The sequence below is a fragment of the Dromiciops gliroides genome, chromosome 3 (genome assembly GCF_019393635.1).
Source record: "Dromiciops gliroides isolate mDroGli1 chromosome 3, mDroGli1.pri, whole genome shotgun sequence".
In the NCBI taxonomy this organism is placed as follows: domain Eukaryota; kingdom Metazoa; phylum Chordata; class Mammalia; order Microbiotheria; family Microbiotheriidae; genus Dromiciops; species Dromiciops gliroides.
The window spans coordinates 125146150-125170613 of record NC_057863.1 but is presented as its reverse complement, the minus strand read 5'-3'; the positions used below and the strand labels follow the sequence as shown (position 1 = coordinate 125170613).

The following is a 24464-nucleotide window of genomic DNA, read 5'->3' as shown; positions in this document are numbered from 1 at the left end:
TCATCCTAATCTAGGGTCAACATAATCTGAGTGGTGAAACTGACTTCAGAACTTAACTTTGAAATTTTTTTTGGAATTTTAACACAAAGGAAATGAAAGGTATTTAGAGTGAGTTATTTCCTTGTTTACATTCAGAGAAATCCCCAATAAAGTTATTTTATAACTAAGTTTAAGAAAACAATTCACAGAAGTTTATGGAAAATTAAAAATTTTAATAACAATTAAAAAGTGCCACACTCCCTTCAAAGTTGAACCCTAAGAGCCATTTAAATTTAATAGGCTATCTTCCAGACACAATGACTCCTCAGTAAATTGTCTATAATTAATGAGGCAGATTTTCTTTAGATGAACACACAAAGCAAATTGTCTTAATATGTTTCTAGTCTCTAAATTCAAAAGATTCCTATTAAAGTCTCTTAAAACTAAAATGGAAATATTTTATATACTGACCAGGAATAAACTAATTAGATACATCTATCAGTTGTACTAGAAATGGTAAAGAAGATTATTTGGAGATTAATGTCTCCTTTATTAAAACCAAGATCTCTGAGTTACATTAAAAGGGGCTCGGTAGGAACAATGTCATGCCCCAGGAAATTAGGCTCCTGATGTCCTTAAAGGACTCAAGGCTCAGGCTGCTGACATCACTTCCTGGTCCCCTGAAATCAAAGTAGTCAAAAGAATTCTGGTCCAGATGTTCTCTGATGCTTGACTGGTGGAAAACAATTAGCAACTAAGGCAAGTGAGCTTCATTGGACTGAATCCCTGTATAACCCGGTCAAATATCCTTCTCCTGCTATGGGTAAGTAAATCTGTTAACTGTTGAAAGATCTAAGAGTCTGTCTCATTCTGTTCCCAAATGGAACATAAACTACCAGAGGACTAGTAGAGCCCAAAATAATCAGTATGGTCACGCAGGACTGGAAATGAATGATACTGCTGAAGTAGAGCATGGGCAATGCAAAGGAAGATGAACCAGAATTAGCTTTTGTTGGGAGTTGGCTTGTTTTCTGGCAACAAAAGGGTGGTGCAAGTGTCTCCCAAGCCCCTACAGAAAAAGAGAAGGCAGTTTCCCAAAGGCCTGTTAAGGGGTGAGTATCTGTATCTGTATCATCTTATTACAATATGATTCCCATAGTTAGACATTTCAGGAAAATTTCTAAAATTCTTATTCCACTGTCTACTTCCCCTTACACAGCCACAACCCCCGATGAAGCATACTGTATATTTACTCTGATCATAAGGGGTTCAACAGGACTTCATTGGAAAAAGTCAGAAAATCATGCTAAATACCCCTCTTATAAATGAATGCTATATATCTAAACTTCTCAGTAATCCTTTTTTCTTTAGTAGACTTTATCAAGCCCTATAGCAATCATTCCAAAGTTTTTCTCAAATCAAGTTATACTGCTTCTCCTCTTCTGAAATCCAGACCACCTGCTCTTGTCTTACTCTCTACAGATGACCTTACCTCCTACTTTACTGAAAAGATCAAGGTGAGTTCCTTAAAATTCCATATTTTTCACCCCAAAATTTCTCTGTAGAAAAAAGCTTCCTGCCTTCTTTTCAAGACTAACCCCACCACATATATTAATTACAGCCTCTCCAGGACCTTGTTCTTATCTTCATAATTCTTCAATCTCTTGCAATCTGGTTACCACCATCACTTCACTGAAATCACTTTCAAGGTCACCAAAGATCTCTCAATCAAAATCAAAGGCTTTTTCTCAGTCCTCAGCCTCCTTGACCCTACAACTTTCTCTTGATTCTCCTGTTTTGGATTATGTCTCCTGGTGTCAATATAAATATGGTTAAATACAGTATGGTATATGTTTTCAAAAATTTTAACAGTTTTGAAGTTTGTATGTTACGATTACAATTTTACATATGATGAAAATGACCCAGAAATTAATAAACTCTCAGGGCCTTCGGGAACTATCTTTTATGTTGCAGAGATGTCAACCTGCATAAGTAGTTTCCTCATCTAGGCATCCCCCATGCCAGGGAAATCACAGGTCTTGCTCCTATTCTGATCCTAATGCTGAACTATAAATGTGAATATCAGGATCTAAAAATCCTATTTAATCAATTAAACTAGTTTTTCAAGTGTCCAAATAATGATAGCTGACATTTAAATAGCATTTTTTTTGGTGGGGCAATGAGGGTTAAGTGACTTGCCCAGGGTCACACAGCTAGTAAGTGTCAAGTGTCTGAGGCCGGATTTGACCTCGGGTCCTCCTGAATCCAGGGCCAGTGCTCTATCCACTGCACCACCTAGCTGCCCCCCTAAATAGCATTTTAACAATTAGAAAGCACTTTATGTACATTCTCTCATTTAATGTTCCAGTTCTATCAATTATTACAGGTTATTATCCACACTGCAGATTTGAAAACTGAGGCTCACAGGGCATAAGTAATTTGACCTTGGTTACAAAGCTAGTAGGTATGAGAGAAAGGATCTAAACACAGGTCTTCCTGATTTCTGGTTCAATGAAGTTTTGATTTCACAATAAAGAAAAATTTTGTTTTGACCAATACCTTTGTCTTAGCAATAACATTTACCTTTTCTGTAATTGGAAAGAGAAGCAATACTGCACAGACTGGTCGTGGCACCATGCTAAGGAGTTCAGGTTCCATACCATACACATCAACAAACTGCCAGTTGGGATGCAGACCTAATTGTCTAAGAAACTGGTATAAAAAAAAAAAAAGAAAAGAAAAGAAAAGAAATGATGTTGTTAATAGGAAAATCTTCAAAAAAGCAGTTAAAATATTAAGACCATGAAGTGAGGCATTGTATATGACAGAAACAAAACTGTTGAGGTTCACACATTATCCTACTGCACCAATAAAAGTAGCAGGTGGGTATTTTAAGAGGAGCTAGATGGACACAAATCAAAATCAATTTTTATTACCATCAACAACTTATGTTGTGCTCTGCATCACCTTCATCTGAACCCATACTTTAAATTACACTTGAAACCTAACTGACAAACTTCACTCCCTAGAACTAATTAATTGTAAACCGGCCTGAAGCCACTGTGATAGTAATCTGTTAAGTTTTTTCCTCCTCAAAATAAGATAAAAAACAAACTAAGTCTTTGGAATTATTACATTCTTGTATTTCATGCTCCAGTTTTGTGAGTTATTGCAGGTTATTATCCACACTGCAGATTTGAAAACTGAGGCTCAGAGAGGATAAGTAATTTGACCATGGTTACAAAGGACTAATGGGTGGGTAGGGAGCAAGAGAAAAGGGAATATACCCAGAAATGGCTGTGTTGTAAAGACAAAAGGCATCGGAAAAACTTTAAAGAAAAAAACAAAGGAGTAAACAAAATTGATTTCTATGGTCTTCCAAATATAAATAAAATGAGATGATTTTCTAACACTTCAGAATTCAATGACATTTAAAATCTAAACTCAACAGGTCTAAAACCTAATATTATCTTCCCCCCATACATCAGTTACTCCTCTTGACTTCCTTATTTCTGTCAACTTGGGAATCATCCTTGAGTCCTCCTTCTCTTGGTCACCAACTCTTGTACTAACTTTCTCCCCAATGTTTCTAACATCCTAGTTTACCTCAACTCCCACTGCACCACCCCCATGCAGCCCTGTGTACACAACAGGTACTCAATGACAGAGATTTTTTTGGTATAATAATCAATAAATATTTATTAAGTACCTACCAGGTCCAGGTAACAAAAACAATCTAAGAGCTAAAGACAGAGGAAGAAAAGAACAAAGACTAGCACAATCTCCTGAATGAGCCAAGTTTAAAGATTGGATATGGATTCACTAAGAAGTAGGGAGAGAACATTCCATGTGGGAGCAAATTAAGTGCACATCCAAAGAACTAAGGAAATATATTCAAGTCACATTCCAGGAGTAAAATAACTTACATTTATATAACAATTTAAAGTTACAAAAAGCTTTTCTTCACAATCAGCACTTGAAAGTCTCTTGATTTCATAGATGAGGCCCAAAGAGGTGAAAGGATTTGCCTCAAGTCACAAACCTCATTAGTAGCATAGCCAAGGTTTGAAATGGACAAATAATCATGAGGTAGGGATGACTGACAACACAATTGAGACCTTATTAATAATAAAATCACATGATTATTTCAGTAGCTGCAGAGAAAGCTTCTGACAAACTACAATACCCATTCCTATTAATAAATACTAGAAAACATAGAAATAAATGGAGATGTCCTTTAAATAAGTAATATCTATCTAAAGCCAAGAGCCAGTATCATATGAAATAAAGATAGGCTAGAAGTCTTTACAGTAAATTCAGGGGTAAAGCAAGTATGTCCATTACATTATTATTCAATAAAACATGAAAAATACTAATTATGGCAATAAGGGGGGAAAAAAAACCTAAGAAATCAAAGAAATAAGAATAGGAACAAAGAAAACAGAACTGTCACTTTTTTTGCAGATAATATGATGGTTTAGAGAACCCCAAAGAGTCAACCAAAAAGCCAAGTGAAACAACTTCAGCACAGTTGTGAGATTAAAAAAATAAACCCACACAAATCATCAGCATCTCTATATATTACCAACAAAACTTAGCAGGAAGAGACATAAAGAGAAATACCATCTAAAATAACTATAGACAGTATAAAATATTTGAGAATCTACCTCCCATGATACACACAGGAAGTAATGAACAATTATATAGCACTCTCTACACAAATATAGGTAGACCAAGCCAATATCATAAAAATGACAATACTAACTAAATTAATTTACTTTTTTGGTGCTCCTCCAAAGCAAACTAACAAAAGATTACTTTGTAGAGCTAGAAAACAGAATAATAAAATTCATCTAAAGAAAAAAACAAGTCAAGAATATTTCAATATAATAAAAAAAGTAGGTAGGAAGGAAGGAGTGCTAGCAATATCTCAAACTACACTACAATACTGTAGTGTTAAAACAATTTAATACAATATGTAACCTTTATCAGATTGCTTGCTATCTTAGGAAGGGAGGAAGAAAGCAAGGAAGGGAGAAAAATTTGGAACTAGAAATCTTATAAAAACAAATGTGAAAAACTATCTCTACATGTAGCTGGAAAATAATAAAATACTTTTATGATTTAAAAACACACGCACAAAATAATTTAGTACAGGGTGAGAAAGAGAATTTGATCAGTGGAAAAGATTAAATATACAATATAAAGAAGCAGAGGAACATAGTAACCTAGTATTTGATAAACCAAAGATCCCAGCTACAAAGGCAAAAACTCACTATTCAACAAAAAATGTTCAGAAAACTGGAAAGTAGTCTGGCAGAAACTATGTATAGACCAATGCCTCACACTATTTCCCAAGATAAGCTCCAAATAGGTACATGACTTAGGCATAAAAAGTGACATAAATTAGGAGCATGGGAGAAATTACAGGTCAGATCTATGGATAGTGATTCCATAACCAAACAAGAAACAGAGAGGTTCACTTGAAATCTGCTCTCCCAACATAGAGAGTACATGTTAAATTATTCCTGGCTTTCCTCTCTTCTGTTGTTGTTTGTTCTTCATTCTCAAAAGTGGACTGTGAAATCGGGACGATGTCATGACTTGCACTGAATTGGATTTAAGTGATGGAGGGCTGTGCAAAGTCACCATCCTCACTCTCTCTTCCAGAGCCATCTGGGTCCAGTAGCAACTTCCCCTGAAAGGTTCCCATCACTTCCATCCCACCAACCAGGTTCTTCCTGTTGGTGAGAATCAGAACCAGAATAGAATTTCCTTTTGTTGATATTTCAGAGTTTGAAGAAATTATAATTCATACAAGACAAGAAATTATTGTTTGTTTGGTTTTTTTGCGGGGCAATGGGGGTTAAGTGACTTGCCGAGGGTCACACAGCTAGTAAGTGTCAAGTGTCTGAGGCCGGATTTGAACTCAGGTACTCCTGAATCCAGGGCCGGTGCTTTATCCACTGCGCCACCTAGCCACCCCCAAGACAAGAAATTATAAATTGACCTGTTTGGGGCAGAGGGATCTAAGAGATCCAGATCACTGAAGTCTCCCCTCATTTCTATATCATTCCTTTGTCGACAGTCTCTAATATGTTTTCTGAACTAATCCATTGCTTTGTCTACCTGTGAAATGTATAGTATATTCAGACCACAAAATAGATCATCTTTCTTCTGTGGTAGATCTTCATTGAAAAGATTTCCCTTTTCTTTTATTAGAAAATTGCTATCTTGAGGGGCGGCTAGGTGGCGCAGTGGATAGAGCACCAGCCCTGGAGTCAGGAGTACCTTGGTTCAAATCCGGCCTCAGACACTTAACACTTACTAGCTGTGTGACCCTGGGCAAGTCACTTAACCCCAATTGCCTCACTAAAAAAAAACAACAAAAAAAAGAAAACTGCTATCTTGAGCCATTAGGTTTTTTTGGTCAACTTTGTTCTTGATTCATTCATATCAGATAAATGTATGATAAAAGTATTTAATCTATGTGAAATTCAGATTTTCAGGGAAGGGTTTGGCAGGGAGATAGACCAGCTTTGTGGCCCGGGGAAAGTCATTTAAGACTCAGGCCTCTAAGTATAGGATTGATCTACTGAAATTAAGGGGATTTTGATCTGCATTGCTGAAAGCTGTTCCAACACCAACAAAAAGCTTGGTAATTAATACAAACTTTTTTTGGTTTCAGATGCTGCCATGTCATGATGTTCCTGGCCATTTTAAACCATGCCACCTGCACTGTGTCTTTCTCATTTCCCTCCCACTGGATCCTGGACTCTGCCCTTAGGCTCTAATAAATATCTTGTCCAGAACCAGCCCTCCAACTCCCTTCCCAGCCACTTTCAAATGCTATTGCCATGCTCCTCTTTCCCCCTCCTTTTATAGATCATGTTCTTTCATTAGAATGTATGCTCCTCAGAACCAGGAGAACATTGTACACAGTAACAGCAACACAGAGTGATGATCAGCTGTGACAGACTTAGCTCTTCTCAGAAAGACAATGATCCCAGATAATGCCAAAGACTCATGATGGAAAATGCTCTCCACATCCAGAAAAAGAACTATGGAGTCTGAATGCAGATTGAACCATACTATCTCTACTTTTCTCTTTTTTCTTTTTTGAGGTTTTTTTTCCCTTTTGTTCTGATTCTTCTTTTACAACATGACTAATGGAGAAATTTTGTTTAATGTGATTGTACATATATAATCTATATCAGATTGCTTCCTGTCCTGGGGAGGTGGGAGAGAAGGAAAAACATCTAGAACTAAAAATCTTATGAAAACAAATGTTGAAAACTATCATTACATGTAACTGAAAAATAATAAAATACTTTTATGATTTAAAAAAAAAAAGAATGGATGCTCCTTAAGGACAGATATGGTCTGCTTCCTTTTATTTGTATCCCTAGCAATTCACACAGTGCCTGGGCACCCAATAAGCACTTAATAAATGCTTCTATTATATCTAATAGTGTGCCTCATATTATGTCATTATATCTATACAGTAATATTTTGTTATATCTATTATATACTCAGTTTCTATCATCTATAAACAGTTCAAGCATGACTTTGTTGGCATCATCTTAGTCCTTAATAAAAATGCTCTGAAATACAGGGTCAAAAACAGACTCCTGCATCCCTCTCTTCCAGCGGGCACTGACCTATCAAAGCCCATTCTTTGGGTCGGGTTACTCACTTAATACTGAATCCATCTAACTATACCGAAAGAAAAAAAATCATGTTATATATTTGCTCTCTATATTGTTCTGTTTCAAAATCAATTTTTCTTAAGGTTATTTAGCTATTGCATGCACCTTTTAGCTAATTCATTGCATTGTTTCTAATATAACTGCTAGTACTGTTTCAGTAGATCTTTCTTTTAATCTTTTTACCTCTGTTCCTCTTGATCCATAGTTTTCAGTGTGCCACAGAATGAGCTCATTTTCATTTAAGGGTTGAAACTGTGGTAAAAATTATTAGTGATAAAGATTAATATCCCCTTTTTTAGCTAACTCATTTGAGAGGGGCCACACCTGGCCCACCCCGAGGTTATGTATACTACTGAACTGAGAAGGAGAACTCTCCAGAGGCAGTTTTTGAAGGACCTCCCCTTTTGGGGAAGGAAGGATTGAATGCTCCCTGAAGGGAGGGGGAGGGCTTCTTCTGGAACGTGAGCTTGCTCTCAGCTCTGTCTGGGGACTCCTCCTGCAGTGGCGCATGTTTGTTCTGTCTCAGTGTGGTGTGAGCAACTGTAGACTGTCCAGGGTTGGTGAGTTAATTACGAAAAACCCTAAATTCCTTTGAACTAGCTTAATTGGAAACAGTCTGGGGTTGCATAGGTTAAGTTTAGAGTTAAGAGCATTTATCAGTATTTCTATTTTCCTATTTCCTTATCTTCGATTCTCATTAGTTTCACCTTTGTTGTTTAATTAATTCCCAAGTAATAAAATCTGATCCTTTGGTGAACTAAAGCTTAGAGGCTCCTTTCTTATTGGCTTGGGAGAAATATCTAAAAAGGGCAGTTCAGAGGGGAGGGTAAACCTAAAAGGTGCCTCATATTTCTGAGACCCCAGTACTAAGGCAAATCACCCAAATAACGCTCCATATATCAAATTCTGGCCCTCACAAAACTTCTCTTTCCCAATAGCCATATCCACACACAAAAGGAAACCAGACTATAAATCATCCAGCCTTTCTCTGCTTGAAGAAGATCTCTAAGGAGGTAGAGCCCACTACTTGGGGGGGTAGCCCATTCCAATTTTGGACAGCTCTGATTAACAAGAAGTTTTCCTTGATAACAAGACTTAATTAGCTTCATTGAAGCTTCTACCCATTTCTCCTGGTTTGGCCCACTGGAGTTAAACAGAACAAAATTAATCCCTCTTCCAACATAACAGCCCTTCAAATACTTGAAGACAACTATGATGTTCCCAACTGAGTCTTCTCCTTTCCAGGCTAAACCTGTCTAGTTTTTTCAGCCAATCTTCACATATCATAGACATAAAGCCTTTCTTTTTTTTTTTTGTTTTGTTTTGTTTCTGTTTTTTTTTGCAGGGCAATTGGGGTTAAGTGACTTGCCCAGGGTCACACAGCTAGTAAGTGTTAAGTGTCTGAGGCCGGATTTTAACTCAGGTACTCCTGAATCCAGGGCCGGTGCTTTATCCACTGTGCCACCCAGCTGCCCCCATAAAGCCGCTTACTATCCTCTGGACACTCTCCAACTTATCAATATCCCTCTGATGCCAAAAACTCAACATAATAATACAGATAAAATCTGATGAAACCCTCTCTTGTTCTTGGAAGCTATGCCTCTTTTATTGCAGTCCAACATCAAATTAGCTTTTTTTAACTAAAAACCATCATGAATACTAAACTGATTTTACTTAAAAATAAAATAATTTTAATACCAATTCATTTGGGGGATGGATAGTCCAATATAACATGGCAAAAAAGTTATCTAGCCTATCTATACTCTTGAACTACTTTTCTTTTTTTAAATAAATCATCAGATCACTTTGCTATGTATGATTTTATAGTATAATTTAAGAACTGATAGAACAAGTATTCAAGTGCAAGTGTTGTTTCATTATTTCCTCTGAATTATTATTACTGGCTTATCTCAATAAGGTATTATATTGTTATTTAGATTGTACAGAATTAAATCTACAAAACTTTAGTGCATAATGATCAAACAGAAGACTTTGCAGATCTGCACTGATACAGTTTCCTTACTGAGATTTCCCTACACTAATGAAATCACAGGTACAAACAACAAAAATCTCATTTTTTAAACTATTGATTTTCTGCAATTAGCTGAAACGTTCAATTTTATACCGATTTCTCATTCTAAATATGTTTCTATTGTCTTTGGCAGATTTCCTATAGACAATATAAAGGAGTCATGTTTTTAAATCAACTTGTAACTCGTTTCAGTTTAATAGTTAATCCTTTTCTATTAAAGAAAATAAATGTTAATTTTGTTTTTTCCTCACTCATATTCATCGTTTTTGTTTACTCAACCCAGGGTATAATCTACCTTGTATTCACTAGCATTATTCTAATCCTAACCTTCACAATCAAAGAGCCCAGTGCCTAAAACATAATATATGCTACATAAATATTAGTTATTATTATCATTCACAATTCTACTAAGACACATACTCACACTAAACACCAAACACAATCCCTAAACCTCTACATTTTGAGGTTCTCAAAGTTTCAACTTCCTTAGCCTTCTACCACCTTTAACTAGGAATGTCATATAGGGACTACCTGATCCTTTCTCTTCCTTTCCCATTCATCTTCTCAAATTTGCTTCCTTCAGTTACACACCAAAACAACCCTTTAATTCTACTCTATGGGACTATGAGATAGTTGTCAATCTGTTATAATATAATTTTGATATTGGTCTTTGCCCTCTTTAAAGTAAAAAATATTAAATCAAATCTACTTTTCTACTATTATGATGCCAGCTTTGCAAACAATTTGAATATATTTTAATTCAACAATATTTATTTAAACTCATCGGGTAACTCTACCTTGTTAAAGAACTACTTGGCATCTGATAGGAAAGAAAAGTGAAAAGGCATTTATGTGATTTCCCCAATAGATCTTAAACAACATGAGTAGGAACTGTTTTTAGTGTAGTGTTTCTATCTTCAGTGCCATGCATACCACCTAACAAAAGTTGGCATTGATAAATGCTTACTTACTAAATTGAAATTCTTGAAAATTAATCAATCAACAAGCATCTATTAAGGACCTAGTATGTACCAGACTCTGGGGAAATAAAAAAATAAAACTAGTAATAGTCCCTGCTCTTTAAGGATCTTATATTCGAATGGGAGAAAACATAAATATACACATACAAAACACATAGACAAAAGATATGAAATCACCTGATGGGTACAGGACTAACAGCTAGAAAGTTCAGGAAAGGTGTCACACAGACAGCCTTGTGCTTGAATAGTCTTGAAAGAAACGTGATTTATTTAAAGGGTACAGATAAGGAGGAAGGACATTCCAGGCATAGGAGACAATCAATACAAAGGCACAGAGATGGAAAATAAAGCATCATGTCTAAGAGATAGAAAGAAAGCCAGTTTTGTTGGGTCAGCATGGAAGTGCATAATGGTTAAGAAAGGTTAGGGTGAGGTTGTAAAATATTCTAAATGCCAAACAGGATGTTTATATTTTATTTTAAAGGCAATAAGCTTCCCTGGAGTTTCCTTCAGGGAAGAAGATGTGACATGTTCGGACCTGTACTTTTAAGAAAATCATTTTGGTACTTCTGAAGAAGATAAAATAATAAAGGAAAGATTTATTAGGAGACTATTCCAATGGTCTAGATGAGAAGTGAGTAGGGGCTAAATAAAGGAGACCTATGAGAGATGTTGTGGAGATGAAGATGGAACGATCTGGCAACTGAATATATGGATCGAGGTGGGCGGAGGGTTTAGGAACTTGTATAGCAGAGAGAGAAAGTACAATGGGGGAATACTGGGAATAATTCTAGGTGTGATTATGTTGGAAACAAGAACCACAACTGGTGATCAATGGGAGAGGGATGTAACCCTCTACGTGGTCAATCATATATGAATATAATTACTAACTTCTCTTTATAAAAATAAAAATAGACCTAAATAATAGGCGAGATATGAATTGCTCATGGTTGGTCTATGTCTATAACAAAATGGCAGTGATAGTGAAATAAATGTACAAATTCAGGGCTCTACCAAACATATCAAAATTTATGGGACTAGAAAAAATTAATAAAATGCCTCAGGGGTCATATTTTTCCTTGTTTCATGGATCATCATGGACAAAGAATGTATTGCCTAGTTTCCTACTAGTGATAAGCTTCTTGGTATTTTTTTTTTTTAGTGAGGCAATAGGGGTTAAGTGACTTGCCCAGGGTCACACAGCTAGTACGTGTTAAGTGTCTGAGGTTGGATTTGAACTCAGGTACTCCTGACTCCAGGGCCGGTGCTCTATCCACTGTGCCACCTAGCTGCCCCCAGCTTCTTGGTATTTAACAAGGCTAATCTGCTAAACGGCAGACACATTCTGTCCTTGAATCTGTAATTTAAAGCCTTTCTAGTTTAGTAGAACCTACTGGATCTTATACTTTATTGCCAGGGCCTCTGAGAAACCAGTCAACGTCATTCCACAAAAGAGCAAGAGAACAGGATTTCTGTGGAAGCTCATCTAGTCCATGTTAGTAGACAAGCACCTTTCTTCAGAATATAATCTATTTCAACGAATTCATCTGAGTTAGGAAAACATTCTCTGAAGCAGACTAATTTCTAGATTACAGTCTTATTTAATGGACCTCCAAGCTACCCTGAGATTGCTAAAAGATCCTGGAATCACTGTATATATGTAAGGTTGACAAGGACCTTAGAGATCATCAAAGAGTCCACCCTAGACCCCCCCCCCCAGTGTGTACTAAGGAAAGTGGGGGCTCAGATGAAATGAATTGATTCATCTATGATTACAGAGCTAGTAAGGGGCTAAGACTTGAATACAAGTTGTTCCACTATGTCATACTGTACACATATTTATGAATCAAGAGTTGGCCGGGACAGCTAGGTGGCACAGTGGATAGAGAACCAGCCCTGGAGTCAGGAGTACCTGAGTTCAAATCCGGCCTCAGACACTTAACACTTACTAGCTGTGTGACCCTGGGAAAGTCACTTAACTTTAATTTAAAAAAAAAAAAAAAGAGTTGGCCTCTGGTAGTCCAAAAATTCTTAGTAGGGTCAATTTTCATAGACGTTACATAGTAAAAGAGATAAGACAGAGCAGTAGAACTGACCTCAGAGTCAAGAACACCTGGGATTCAAGTCTCTCCTCTCACGAATACCAGCTATCACAAACTTTCCATGCCTTAGACAACTCTCTAAGGCTTTAAGCTACAGAAAAGGTAGCAAGCTACACTGGTAGAGAGAATCTGCTAATTCACTGTACCAAAGAAATGATAGGTCCAGTCTCTATCCTTATCCCCTATTGCATAATATAAAACCAAGCAAGAATTAAACGCTTAGAAGGGTACCTATTTCACAATGAGTTCAATAACTGATAATGATGAAAGAAGCTGATGATGGCATTCATCATCACAGACATGGAAAGGTAAATAGAATATGGTAAAGGAAAATAAACACAGAAGCAAAACTCTACTTACTGTTACATTACCTACTTTTTCTCATAACATTAAGACTATACCAGCAGGGGCAGCTAGATGGCGCAGTGGATAGAGCACCGGCCCTGGAGTCAGGAGTACCTGAGTTCAAATCCAGCCTCAGACACTTAACACTTACTAGCTGTGTGACCCTGGGCAAGTCACTTAACCCCAATTGCCTCACTAAAAACAAAACAAAACAAAACAAAAAAGACTATACCAGCAAACTTGAAATAAAGAATTTAAGTACTTCTCTCTGATAGTCAATATAATTAAATGAAGTCTTGCAAAAAACAAAAAAAAAAGGATACTCTGAGCTATTAAGTAATTTATGCTATTCATACCTTATAACTAAAAAATTCTATAGATTAAAATATTCATATGTAGAGTCTAGTTGCTATGTGGCCTGATGGAAAGAGCCTGGACTGTGGATAAGAAGTCCTGAGGTTTAGTCATAATTCTGACATTAAATATGCAAATTTAGGCCAATCAATATCTTTGGGCCTCTACTTTCTTCATTTACAATATAAGGGACTTGGACTAGAAGTTAAACTTCCAGTTCTAAAAATGATTGTATTAGGATATCACTCAAGTACCTGTAATACAATTCAGTGGTTAAACTGCTTAAGAAAAATGGTCTGAATAAAATGTCATAAATTAACCAAAAAATAAAAGAACCTTACAATGTAAAGATAACTATGTTAGCATCAAAAACTAACAGTATGAAATAAGTTTCAAAAGCCTTGACCATCAATTCAGTGGTCAATAGAGGAACAGCACCTATTGACCAAAAAGACAGCAAAAGGTCTGAACCTGCAGCAATTTGTGTCAAGTGATTAAGTTGTAGGCTTTCTCTAGGAGTTTGGCTGTGCAAAGGAAAAGCAATATAGGATGATAGGTTGATGGGAAGGCATGATCAAATGAGGGTATTTTAAGACTGAGGAAAACCTAGGTATGTTTGTAGGTAGCAGGAAAAGATCAACAAACTGGGGGAGATTTACTTTTTTAATGAATGATGCCTTAAGTTTATTTCTCTAGGATGTGTTGTTTGTTCATCACTTACAAATCATACACATCAAAAGACAGATACTGGGCAATTTTTTTTTTTCCTCCAACCCCTTTGGCCAAGACTGGATATACTTTTCGAGTTGTAAGGTAAAATTTCTGGATTTAGATCAGTCTTTATGGTCTGATAAATTTGATTTCTTAGAGAGTTAAGATTTTTTTAAAAGTTAGTTAAATTTGGGGCAGCTAGATGGCGCAGTGGTTAAAGCACCAGCCCTGGATTCAGGAGGACCTGAGTTCAAATTCGGCCTCAGACACTTGACACTTACTAGCTGTGTGACCGTGGGCAAGTCACTTAACCCCCATTGCCTTAAAAAAAAAAAAGTTAGCTAAATTTAAAATAGGGAGAAAGGGAACTAACAGCTGGAAGTGATCAGTGTCTTCAGAAACTCATCTTCCTGCAAGATTACATCAATTTTGAAACACATTTCCTCAGTATGTCTTGCTTCTTTGGCCCCTCTCTCCTGGAGAACTCCTTCCAGATCCTCTATTTAAGGAGGGGGCAGACACCTTATCATTTCCCACCTGGAGGCTGGACTTCATCATGCCCTACCCCCAGCCCCTTTTCTCTACCTTCCAGCTTCTTTTTTATGTCTTGTCTTCCCTTTTAAGGCTGTCACCTCCTTAAAGATAAGGGTATCTTTTGCCTTTTTTGTATTCTCAATGCTTAGCACAGTGCCTGGCACATAGTAGGTAGGCACTTAATAAATATTTATTGACTGACATGGTAAACTACAGCAGTACTCCATATTAGAAGAACTCTTGCGAAGCAGTGACAACCTAGTTAAAATCAGATACCAATTTGCACTGGATGCAACTGGCACATTTGTCTGACTCTCTCCATCAATAAGTGAGCAGCACATATGAAGCAAAGAAGGCAGATGGTGGATTAATTCAAAGCTGAGGTTTAACAAGACATATGCAATAACAAGAAAACAGTGCAATAAATGTTAAAAATGTTTAATTATAGGTTCAAGATTAAAAAGAGGAAAGTGAAATTAGAGCAGATGTGATGACCTAGGAAGGTGGAGTGAACTGAAGATAGTAGTGAGAATGAAGAATAGTTTTAGGAGATTGAAGCACAGATAAAGATGCAAAGGTTATAGTCTGTTGTCAATAATATAAACAGAACATTTATAAGTGATGTTCAGATCAAGGGTATGACCATCCCTTTGTGTGGCTGAGGTAGAATAAGGTCACTGGAGTTGAGAAGATGGGAGATCAGAGTGTTTGTGAGGCCATCAACATCAAAACTGAAGTCCCCAAGTATAAAAGTAGGAGTATGCATACACACACACTCTCTCTCTCACAAAGTAGAAAAGTATAGGAATAAATGAACCTTTCTTTGAAATGATAACAGTGTGTGTGTTGTTTGTCAAGAGCTAACATTATATATAATGGGGATAAACAAAAATAATTTCCAATAACATTGGGGGTGAAAAAAGGATGTCCATTATCATCACTTATATTTGACATAGTACTAGAAATGCCTGCTATAGCATATAGCAGTAAGACAAGAAAAATAAATTGGAGAACTAAGCACAGATAAAGAAGAAACAAAATGTTCACTTTTTATTTGAATATGATGGTGTACTGAAAGAATCCTAAAAGTGAACTAAAAAATTAAAGTAACAGTCAACTACAAAATTAATTAAAGTTAACTTCAACACACTTGCAGGACAAAAAACAAATCCATATAATCGTCAGCATTTTCATATAATACTCAGGAGGAGAAAGAAAAAGAAATCCTACTTTTAAAAAATTCTGAATGTAAAAATATGTGGACATCTACCTACCAAGAAATATGCAAGAATCATATAAACTGGAAAAATAATTGTTTATAGGTAAGATGAGTCAATGTAATAAAATGACAATATTACCTAAACTAAGGGGATGTTTCATCAATCACAGAATGGGGGAACAAAATGTGGCATATGGATATAAAGAACAGTATACTACAAGAAGTGAAGGAAAAAAGTGATTTCAAAGAGACATGAAAAGACCAGAATGAACTGATCGAGAGTAAAGTAAGCAGGGGTCAGCTAGGTGACACAGTGGATAAAGCACTGGCCTTGGATTCAGGAGGACCCAAGTTCAAATCCAGCCTCAGACACTTGACACTTACTAGCTGTGTGACCCTGCACAAGTCACTTAACCCTCACTGCCCCACCCCCAAAAGTAAAGTAAGCAGAAGGGCTGCTAGATGGCACAGTGGATAGAGTGCTGGTCCTGGAGTCAGGAAGACCTCAGTTTAAATCCAGCCTCAGACACTTACTAGCTGTGTTTCCTGGAGAAGGAAATGGCAAACCACTCCAATGTTTGCCAAGAAAACCCAAAATGGGGTCACAAGTCAGACATGACTAAAACTATAACCAACAACAATAAAGTAAAATGAGAAGGACACCTTATGGTATAACTTCCACACTATAATAATGAACAATTTTGAAGACTTGATGAAGAATGAAATGAGTAGAACCAGGGGAACAATTATATATATATGTATACATCAACACTGTAAAAACAACTCTAAAGCAGTTTACGATTACATCTGTGACCATGATTAACACAATGGCCATCCATGATTCTAGAAGAATGACAATGAAGCATGCTATTTATTGCCTGACAGAGAGGTGACGGATTCAGGGTGGAGGTCAGAATGAGACATTTTTTTTTTAATGCAAAAATGATGAGGATTTTTTTAACCTATGCATATCTATTAAAAGGAATTTAAAAAAAACAATGGGGCAGGAAAATAGATATCAGTTAATTAATAAAACTTTAATCAAAACAAACAAAAAAAAAAACAGGTACTGAACACCCTGAGTTGGAGGAAGAATAACCTAGGGTCAGCAAGTAGTTGCCACCAGCATGTGGATTGTAGATAAGCCAAAAGCACAGATGAAACTTGCATTTTCTGAATCTTTCAATTGTGTGATTCAAGATAAGGTAAGCTATAGAATGCCATTTACAAAGACTGTTACCCTCTCATACATCACCACGGATGCCCTCAATATGTGCACAGATTATTCTAAGAGATTTTGTAGATATTTTTCTAAGTATTTGTTATTCTTCCCCTCTTTCAGAAAGCTTAAGAATCAATCCTCCAAACCCTCAAAATTTTATCACCTCTTGGGGCACCTAGGTGGCCCAGTGGATAAAGCACCGGCCCTGGATTCAGGAGGACCTGACTTCAAATCTGGCCTCAGACACTTGACACTTGCTAGCTGTGTGACCCTAGGTAAGTCACTTAACCCTCACTGCCCCACAAAAACAAAACAGTACAAAATTATATCACCTCAAGCCACTCCACTTTTTTCAAATCCAGCAGCTATTCCCATCACAGTTTTCTCTACTGCCATCTCTACTTCCTCATGTAGCATAACAGCTAACATCAGATATTAGTGTTCAAATGAGTTGGCTCAGCAGAGACTGTTTAGAGATGATACTCAGAAAGGATGACTAACACATGAGATGATATACTAAGAATTAAAAAAAAAAAACATGACAAAAGCAATTCTCCATTAAATAAACAGTTCTCAAAAGAAAAACTGCAAATTATTTAACCACCATAAGAAGGCTCTGTTACCACTAATAATAAGAGAAATGAAAATTTTAAAACTCTTAATTTTGGACATTACAACCAGGAAATTGGCAGAGATGACAAAAGATGAGAATATGGTCTGCTTAAGAAAGAAAGGCATACTAATATACTACTTATGGAGCTGTGAAATGGTTCAACCATTCTGTAAAGCAATCCAGAATCGAAATACGAAAATGACTAAAAAAAACGTTCATAGAGTCTGACCTGGAATCACTATTGCTGGGTGTGTACCACAGGGAAGTCAAAGATTTAAAGGTCCATATACATCAAAATATTTAAAGCAGCACTTTTTGTAGTAGCAAAGAGATGCAAACAAAGTAGATGCTCAATGGCTGAACAACTTGTAGTACATAAATATGATGGAATAATGCTGTGACAATGAATATAAAGGATACAAAGAAGCATGTAAAGACTTGCATGAAATGATGCAAAGCTGAAGGAAGCAAAACCGGGAAACCAACATCTACAATGCCTAAAATGATACAGAATGTAAATGAACTAAAAAAAAACCAAGAAACTTAATACTGTATAATTATAATGATCAAGTTTAACCAATAAAAAATGATGAGAATATGTCTTTCCTTTTCTTTGGAAAGGCAGTCTACGAGAATGGAAAATTCCATATACTGTCATAAACTTTGTGGATGGATTTAGATTCACTAAAGTCCTTTTTTCTCTCTTTTTTATTCTGTTACAGGAGATGGCTTTCTGGGTAGAGGAAAAAACAAATTGGGAAATGAAGATAATGTAAAAATAAAATATATCAACTTCAAAAAAATATTAGGCTAAAAATATTGGGCTGAATCAAATAAAATGAATTTTAATGCATAGAGTCTTCAACTTAAGTTTTTAAACAATCAGCTTCAGGAGTATAAGAGCCTGGCTAGACAGTCATTCACCTGAAAAAATCTGGGGGCTTCTGCAGACTACAAGGTCAAGAGAAGACAACAGTGTTAGATGGTGATAAAGAAGGAGAATGCAAATTTGAGTTACAACAACAGGTATAGGAGGGAAAAATGATAATCCTGCTGGGCTCTGCTTTAATCTGAGACAATTGGGGTATTTTTGTTTAGTACTGGGCATCAAATGAGCATCAAAAGGAGGACAACCAGGAGGTGGAGGGCCTCAAGCCCATGACACATGAGGATTGTAAAGAACTGGGGGGGGGCGGCTAGGTGTCGAAGTGGATAAAGCACCAGCCGTGGATTCAGGAGTTCCTGAGTTCAAATCCGGCCTCAGACACTTGACACTTACTGGCTGTGTGACCCTGGGCAAGTCACTTAACCCCCATTGCCCTGCCAAAAAAAAAAAAAGAACTGGGGCTATTTTTTTGTTTAAGAGAAGACTGATAGTGCACATAAAGTATGTAAAGAGCTGTAAAAAAGGAAGAAAAATTAGACTTTTTAGTTTTGGACCCAGAGGGCATGGAGAAAAATTATAAAGAAGCAAACTTATGTTTGATTTATGGGAAACTTTGCTAATAAATAGAGGTATTTAAAAGTAGAATACTGCCTGAAGAGGTAGTAGGGTCCTGTTGACTGGAGTTCTTCAAGCAAAGGCTGAATGATACTTCACTGGTATGTTACAAAGGAATTTCTTTCTCAAATATGGGGTAGCCCAGATACCTGCTCAAGTGACACTCAAACTCTTTGTTATAATGATTTTAACAGCTCTTGCCCAGGGTCACACAGCTAGTTAAGTGTCAAGTGTCTGAGGCTGGATTTGAACTCAGGTACTCCTGAATCCAGGGCCGGTGTTTTATCCACTACGCCACCTAGTGGCGCCACTACTACCCTCCTTATTTTCAATTATAGTTATAGATTAACTTCAATTATAGATACTATACAAAGACATATATAGCTAATACAGTTTGAGTATAGGTATAAATAACTTATAACACATATTATAGAAATAATTATCTCTGCCCTACTTATCCAATCAACCAAAGAACCAATTGATACTGTCATTCACACAATAACACTGTAAGATCAGAAGCAGGAAAAGCTAAAAACAAAACAAAGATCTTAAGGGAGCTGAGCACTAGCAATCATCTCTCACCCCCCCAAATCTATCTTTAAGGCAGAGGATCTATTCACCAGCAAGTCTCTACCCCAAAATTCATCCTTCAAAAAAACCTTTTTTTTTAAGTAAAAAACATTTTTATTTATAGTTTAGAGTTCTAATTTTTATCCCACCCCTACCACCTCCCTGAGGTGGTAAGCAATCAGATATGGGTTATACATGTATGATTATGAAAAATATTACCATATTAGTCATTTTGTACAAGAAAACTTGAATAAAAGAAAAAAATGAAAGAAAGTTAAAAATAGCATGCTTCGATCTGTGTTCCATCAATATAAGTTATTTCTTTGGAAGTGGATAATATTTTTCATCAATAGTCTTTTGAGATTGTCTAGGATCATTGTACTGTTGAGAATAGTTAAGTCATTCAGTTCTTTATCCAACAATATTGATGTCTCTGTATACAATATTCTCTTGGTTCTGCTCACTTCACTATACATCAGTTCATACAAGTCTTCCCAGGCCTTTCTGAAATCATCCTGCTTGTCATTTCTTATAACACAATAATATTCCATCACCTTCATATACCACCACAGTTTGTTTAGCCGTTCCTCAATTGATGTGCATTCCTTTGATTTCCAATTCTTAGCCACCACAAAAAGAGCTGCTGTAAGTATTTTTGTACAAATAGGTCTTTTTCTCTTTTGGGGTATGTCTTTGGGATATAAACCTAGCAGTGGTATTGCTGGATCAAAGTATATGCATAGTTCTAAAGCCCTTTGGACATAGCTCCAAATTGCTCTCCAGAATGGTTGGATCTTTTCTTTTTTTTTTTTGTGACGCAATTGGGGTTAAGTGACTTGCCCAAGGTCACACAGCTAGTAAGTGTTAAGTGTCTGAGGCCGGCTTTGAATTCAGGTCCTCCTGACTGCAGGACTGGTGCTCTATCCATTGAGTCACCTAGCTGCCCATGGTTGGATCTTTTCACAACTCCAGAACTGGATTAGTGTCCCAGCTTTCTTTCTCACATCCCTTCCAACACCCAATATTTTCCATTTTTGTTATATCTGCCACTCTGAAAAGTGTGAGGTGATACCTCAGAGTTGTTTTAATTTGCATTTCTCTAATCAATAGTAATCTAGAGCTTTTTTTCATATGATTATAGATAGCTTTGATTTGACTCGGTTCTCTATATATTTGAGAAATGAGGACTTTATCAAAAATATTTTAAAAACCTTTCTTTTAACTTTCCTAAGTGTTGAATTCCATTTGGATTTCTACCAATTAATTCATTTAGATGTTTTTTAAAAAAATTAAAAGCAAATACCTTTGAGAGGACTATAAGAAATATCTATTATGCATACATTTATGTGAATTAGTTCAATTGAATCATTTTCCCTCTAACAACTTGCTATGCTAATTTATGTTGAGGGGGGCAGGTAGGTGGCTCAGTGGATAAAGCACTGGCCCTGGATTCAGAAGGACCTGAGTTCAAATTCAGCCTCAGACACTTGACACTCACCAGCTGTGTGACCCTGGGCAAGTCACTTAACCCTCGTTGCTCCTTAAAAAAAAAATTGGAACTTAAAAAAAAGAGCATCAATAATTTATGTTGAGGAAATATGAATTTTGATTGTGAAAAGGTGATGTATAGAATAAGAAAGGAAGCATATTGAAAAGTTAAGCAGGTGTAAAGAATTAATTGTTATTTGAGGTTTTTATTCCTCAGTGCGCACTGGCCTGGGGCTCTGCAAACTGAATGGTGATCCACCCACTGGTTGTAGCCATTGCCATGGCACTGGCACCTCACATCATCACCACTCACCCATGCCTACATGGGCCTGGCAAAATTATAATGATTAGAAGCCTAGTGAGGGCAGTCATGTGACTGTCAGAGCAGCCATCCAATTGGCTGGGGGCTGTGTGGAGTGTACAGAAAGGAAGTCCGTCCGTCCCCCCCCCCATTCTGGCTAGAAGCTGGAAGGGTGACAGGAGCTCTGCTGTGTATTCTCAGCTGATTCCTGGGCCGTGGTATTTTTCAGGTTGTATGATTTCCCTTTCCCCATTTTATTTCCTTTCCCTTGATCCTACTGATCCTGTTTGTGTTGTTTTTTTTTTTTTTTAAGTTCGTTCTTGTTAAAATAAATCCTGTTCTGTTTTGAGGGAGGTTGCCAGTCTCCTTCCTTGCCCCAATGTTGCGGCGAGCTGCTTAGCTAACACTCCCCAATTAAAAATTGGTCCCCACACAGGTCAGGGTGTAGTTCTGTAATAGAGCTTTAGGGCAAATTGAGAGCACAGGAATTTTTATTTTACAATTCCATGGAACACTTCCCATGTGATGTTGTTTACAATTATTTGTATCTTATCCTCCTATATTGCATGCTCTATATTACATCCTATTATATTGATGCTATCATCAAATAAAATTAGTTTTAGTATCTCCTTCCGTACTCTGTACACAGTAAGTACACAGTAAGTAGTATATAAATTAGTTAATGAGTGAATAAGATGAGCACTTGGCAAGATTACTAAATTGTTCTTCCCTTTTGACCCAACAATTTCAGTTGGGCACCATGCCCAAGGAGGTAAATGACAAAGAAGAGTCTCATATTTTAAAACAGTGATGGTAGCACTCTTTCTAAGACCAAAAATGCTGTAAACAAAGTGAATGAATGTCCATCAATTGGGGAAAGGCTGAACAACTCATGATACATGAATGCAGTAAAATATTACACCCAAGAAACAACAAATGTGAGAAATTCAGAGGCAACTTTTTTGAAGTGATACAGAATAAAGAAAAAAAGAACCAGAAGAACAATATATACAATGACAATAATGCAAATTAAAACATCACCAAAAGATATCAGAATTCTAAATATATACGGACAATGTTTAATTTCACTTCCAAGGAAATAGAGTTGTGGATGGCTGCAAGGGAAGACTGTGGTCAGTTGCAGCTGTGGATTCATTCTACTTAACTTTTTCTTCAAGAAATGGATATGTGGGGAAGAGAGTATCGGAATGTGAATAAAATAAAAGGCAAAATACACCAATAAGACATTTTTTAAAGAAAACAAGGATACTAAGAAGTAAGAAAGCAGTACAGAGTATGCATGAAAGGTAAATGCCAACTAATTCCCAGAAAAAGGGAAAAAATTATCTTCTTACACCCCTTCTCTTCTATATTACATGACCTTATTTGTTAAGACCTTTTGTTAGGGCTAATAAAAACCATAACTCATTTATGTAGTTAATGCTTTAAGGTTTACAAAAACACTTTCAAAATTCAGCTACAACAGGTTAATTATTCAGCTAAACAAGTATTTGTTGGTTAGCCTAAAAAGCCAACACCAAATTTTAATAGTACTTCTCTGGGAATATGAAATTGATTTTCAAACAAGAATTAGAAAAGAATTCTTAGAACACAATTTATTTGTCACTAGGGGATTGTGTACAGTAGTAAATCTCTTATGAACTCCTCTAAGGAAAAATGCCCTTTTAGCAGTCAGGGAGTTTGGGGAAAAGATTCAGTCTTCCGAGTTTTGGATTGGTAGTGCATGCAGAAACAAACAGTAAGAACACTGGCCTAGCTAAAGAGAGAACTTCTGGAAATCCTAGGGTCCAGATAGTAAGAAGGGTCCTACCAAACGTGTCAGTTGCACTCTGCTTCTATTTCACTCAAAGGTAGGGAGATAGGGCAATAGCTTACCTGGAGAAAAAGAACACCTTGCTGTGTGTAAGGGGAAGGAAACTCCTATCATGATTCCTTTAATATTTCTACCTCTGACAATGAATTTTTAAAAAATGAAGTGTCACACTGAAATGTACCCTTGATAAACATAATAATCTAATAACACCACTAGCCTAAGCTGTAGTTGGGAAATTGAAGGAGAAACTAAAGTAGGTCATTTTTCCAGTCCAAAGTCACAAATTCAACCTACTAGCAAAAGACTAGGACAAGGAATTACTGAAAATGGGTGGGCCAGAGGGGCATAGAGGTGGCCCAGTGGATAAAGCACTGACTCTGAATTCAGCAGGACCTGAGTTCAAATCCGGCCTCAGACACTTGACACTTACTAGCTGTGTGACCCTGGCCAAGTCACTTAAACCTCATTGCCCTGCCCCCCCCCAAAAAAATGGGTGAGCCAAATCACAGGTGCTAGGGTAGCAGTACAAGGATGGCCAAAGCTACACAGACTTAGCTCCAGATCCACACCAGCAGATGGGAGAAGGGAGTGATGGGGAAAGGTTTTCTCAGAGGGTAATGGAATAAGACTCGATGCCCAGAGCAATAAGGTAGGCCAGCAGCATGAAGATGATTTGGGATTGTTCCCCTAGCCCAGACTAACAACACAGGATGAGGTCTCACAGAGCAACTAGGCACATGGACTCAGCACCAAGATCCCCAAACTCAGGTTCACTCAGAATAGATAAGTCCAACATGGGGAGTTGCGGGAGAAGAAAGGGAAAAGGGATAGAGTCTCCCAGAAGGGCCCATATAGCAGACATCTCCCAGAGCTCTCAGCTAGGCCAGCAACACCAAGCTACCCAGAGTAGGACACTGAAAGAATGAGTAAGCAAAAAATATAATTAACAATTATGATACCAGAGATGCCC

At 36.9% G+C, this 24464-nt stretch overlaps 1 protein-coding gene across 3 annotated transcripts in view; it reads right to left on the bottom strand.

Moving 5' to 3' along the window:
• Positions 1–24464, bottom strand: part of UCHL3 (ubiquitin C-terminal hydrolase L3) — a 98877-nt gene that overhangs the window by 60064 nt on the left and 14349 nt on the right. For all 3 annotated transcript variants that reach the window (XM_043998274.1, XM_043998275.1, XM_043998276.1), the window contains exon 3: positions 2563–2691. In XM_043998274.1, the coding sequence (XP_043854209.1) occupies positions 2563–2691 (129 nt within the window). The remainder of the gene's footprint in view (positions 1–2562; positions 2692–24464) is intronic.